At 49.1% G+C, this 2982-nt stretch overlaps 1 protein-coding gene across 1 annotated transcript; it reads left to right on the forward strand.

Annotated features, from left to right (window-relative positions):
* Nucleotides 1-291: 291 nt before the first annotated feature.
* On the forward strand, nt 292-1854 carry LOC123071856 (uncharacterized). Its single transcript, XM_044495430.1, has 2 exons — nt 292-1100; nt 1212-1854. Exons 1-2 carry the CDS (start codon nt 393-395, stop codon nt 1515-1517), a joined length of 1014 nt encoding a protein of 337 aa, XP_044351365.1. The 5' UTR covers nt 292-392; the 3' UTR covers nt 1518-1854.
* The last annotated feature ends 1128 nt before the right edge of the window (nt 1855-2982 follow it).

The raw sequence follows: 2982 nt of genomic DNA on the forward strand, positions 1-2982 counted from the left end.
ATTTGCTCGAGCACCTTGCGAGCATCGCACAACCAAGTCAGTTCAGCCGACAAGCGATCCATCCGCCGCCCCCTCACCGACCTCACGACTGCTCCTCTTTTGCTTGCTGCTCCCCGCCGGCCGCCGCCCCCTCGCTGACAGTCATTTCTTTTCATTCCCCCTCGCTTTCTTTTTTCGTATTCGTCGTTGGTTGCCGTTGAGATGGCCCGTGGTATTCAGCTGTAAACGAGTGTGGGCCAAGCCCAGCCCGCTTGGTTACGAATGAGAAGAGGTGGCCTAGGCCCAGCCCGAATGCCTCTGCTATTTTCGGGAAAGACCTAGCTCCGCCGCCGTCACCACCACTCCTCTTTGCTCTGCTCCTGGAACGGATCGAGAGCTCCCCGCCGGCGACCATGGCGGAGCCCGCAGGAGCAGGAGCAGGAGCAGAAGCGACGCCTCTCCTCCCAGGCCTCCCGGACGACATCTCCGTCTGGGAGATCCTCGTCCGCCTGCCGCCCAAATGCGTCCTCCGCTGCCGCGCCGTCTGCCCCGCGTGGCGCCGCGCCACCTCCGCCCGCGGCTTCCTCCTCGCCCACCACGCCCGCCAGCCCGCCATCCCCCTCCTCTACGGCTACAACTACGCGTCCCTGGACCTCCTCCCCTTGGACTACCGGGCAGGGGTCGTCGCCGTCGACCAGCTCCGGTCCGTCGCTCGACTTGCACACGACTCCTACAGCCTTGATGACTGCTTCATGCTCGAGGCATGCTGCGACGGCCTCCTCGCCCTTACTGCCCACTACCCGCCCAAGCTCTCCATCTGCAACCCGGCAACTCGTCAGTACGCTCCCCTTCCGCAGCTTGATGGCTTCAAGATCCTGGGGATGTACCCTCACCTCCCTACCGGCGAGTACCGACTACTGCTATACCCGATCCCCGTTGAAGCTCAAGGTGGCTTCTACATCTCCACATTGGGCTCAGGCCAGCCGCCGAGGCACATAGGGTTTCCTGAGGCCAAGGAACTGAGGCGCTCCTCCGTGTCTGTCCTGTTCCGTGGTAGCCTGCATTGGTGCATACGCAATCTGATGATGGCATTTGACACCACCGCTGAGTCGTTCCGGCAGGTGCGCTCTCCGGCTGGTCCTGGCTACTCTAACCTGATTGAGATGGGTGACATGCTTGGCATCTCCAGTCTTAGTGACAAAGCAGCAAGCGTTAATATCTGGGTGATGCAGGACTACGAAGCCGAGGTTTGGGCCTTCAAATACCGGGTTGAGTTGCCGGTCGCAGAGATCAGGGTGCAATTTGGAAAGTCTGACAATTATTGGAATGTGGTCGCCGTGCCTTGGGATGGCGATGTGCTCTTACTCGTCAAATTTGATGACTGTCTGCTTCAGGTTGACATTCATGGCAAGCTGGTTTCCAGTTTCCGTCGCAGAGACCTTGGTCCTACAAATCTTCAGATCAAGCAAACTCTTGTTCAACATGCCTTCTTTCCGACACTAGAGGGCTATGTTGTGAACTCTTCGCCTTTGGTCTGACAGAGTCAGTTGTGGTTCTGAACGACCCAACTGTCAGTATCCTCATGCGCTGCAATATGTATGCCTTTGGGTTCACTATGAGCCGGTTAGTTTCATTTTGATGTATGCAAACTATGATCAAGAAGTTCCGACCTTTTCATGGTTTCACTATGAGCTGGTTAGTTTCATTTTGATGTATGCAAACTATGATCAAGAAGTTCCGACCCTTTCATGGTTTCAAGAAATCTGTACTTGTGTGAATATCCTTTTGGGCTGAAGTGGCTATCCTGCATGTTGATGCTAAGTTTACAAGTCTCTGCTTATTTAACTGCAGAATCAACTCTTCCTTTGATAGAGGTCTTCATTTTTACTGATTACCCGGTGCTCTTCTTAATATTAAATATTTAGAAAATGTACATTTGATTTCTGTTTCTATGTTTTGTTTTAGCTGACGATGAAATGAGGCAGATTATCCTCTTTTCATTATAGTCAACTGTTCAGTGAGATGTTCTGTTGCAGTTCATTCTTCTTCATGGTTCCATTGCATCTGTTAGGTGTTAAAACATACTGTTATAAATCTTCCTTTTGCATTGCATCGCATGGAATTATATTGATCTCTTCACTTTATCTCCCAACATTTTAAGGGGTGGAGAAATGAACCCTGTATTGATAAGCAGAAGAAAGGTTATTGTTGTCAGGCTCAGGTCCCATATTGTGTAACTGCCAGCCATGTTCTTATTTTCTGTGACCGGCGCAATGCGTATGAATTGGGTCCAGCATGTGCCGGCTAGTTTCTTTGATGGTTATGATCAAGCTGTGACTGTTTCATGGTCACATGAAATTTGTTTTTGTGTGAATATCATTTTTGGGCTGAAGTGGCTAGCATGCTGATTCAAAAAATTATGGAGTCGTTTTGGCCAGTTTTTTGAATAGTTGCCAATTGATCTGTACTGTGTATCTGTTTTCCTTTGAAGTGAAGAACTGAGTTTGGTTTTTGAATCGAGATTCTCTTCTTTCTTAAAGATCATACAGTGGTTTCTTAATGCTAAATATTTAGCGGATATACACTGGTTTCCTGTTCCGAAGTTTTGTTGTAGCTGATGATGAAACGGCCTAGCTGGTAGCATCCTCATGAGCTGCAATATCAAGTTTCAGCCTACAGGCTTCTCTGTTGATTCATATAAAGTTGTGATCAACAATCTCCTGCAAGAAGTTGTTTTTCACTGTCCTCAAGCAATGTTCAAGAGTGAAGGTTCGCTGAATCATTTTATCAAGTGCTCCCTCCGTCCCATAATATAAGATGTTTTGGCAAGCTGTTTTATACAAGATGTTCAAGTAGTTTGCAAAAACGTCTTATATTGTGGGATGGAGGGAGTACAATTTTGTCCGAGTCTATGCATTTTCGTCTCAGAACCATCAGTGCCTTTATCTCTGTCCAAATTCCGTTGCTACCGGGTCAAGCAAACTCTTGTTCAGCATATCTTCT

Source organism: Triticum aestivum, chromosome 3B, assembly GCF_018294505.1.
Source record: "Triticum aestivum cultivar Chinese Spring chromosome 3B, IWGSC CS RefSeq v2.1, whole genome shotgun sequence".
NCBI classification, from domain to species: Eukaryota; Viridiplantae; Streptophyta; class Magnoliopsida; order Poales; family Poaceae; genus Triticum; species Triticum aestivum.

What these genes read in the sequence shown, in the direction of transcription:
- LOC123071856 (XM_044495430.1), top strand. Translation starts at nt 393, where the DNA reads ATGGCGGAGCCCGCAGGAGCAGGAGCAGGAGCAGAAGCGACGCCTCTC. An exon ending in CCGCTGAGTCGTTCCGGCAG is followed by an intron (nt 1,101 to 1,211) that starts GTGCGCTCTCCG and finishes TGGGTGATGCAG; the next exon opens with GACTACGAAGCCGAGGTTTG.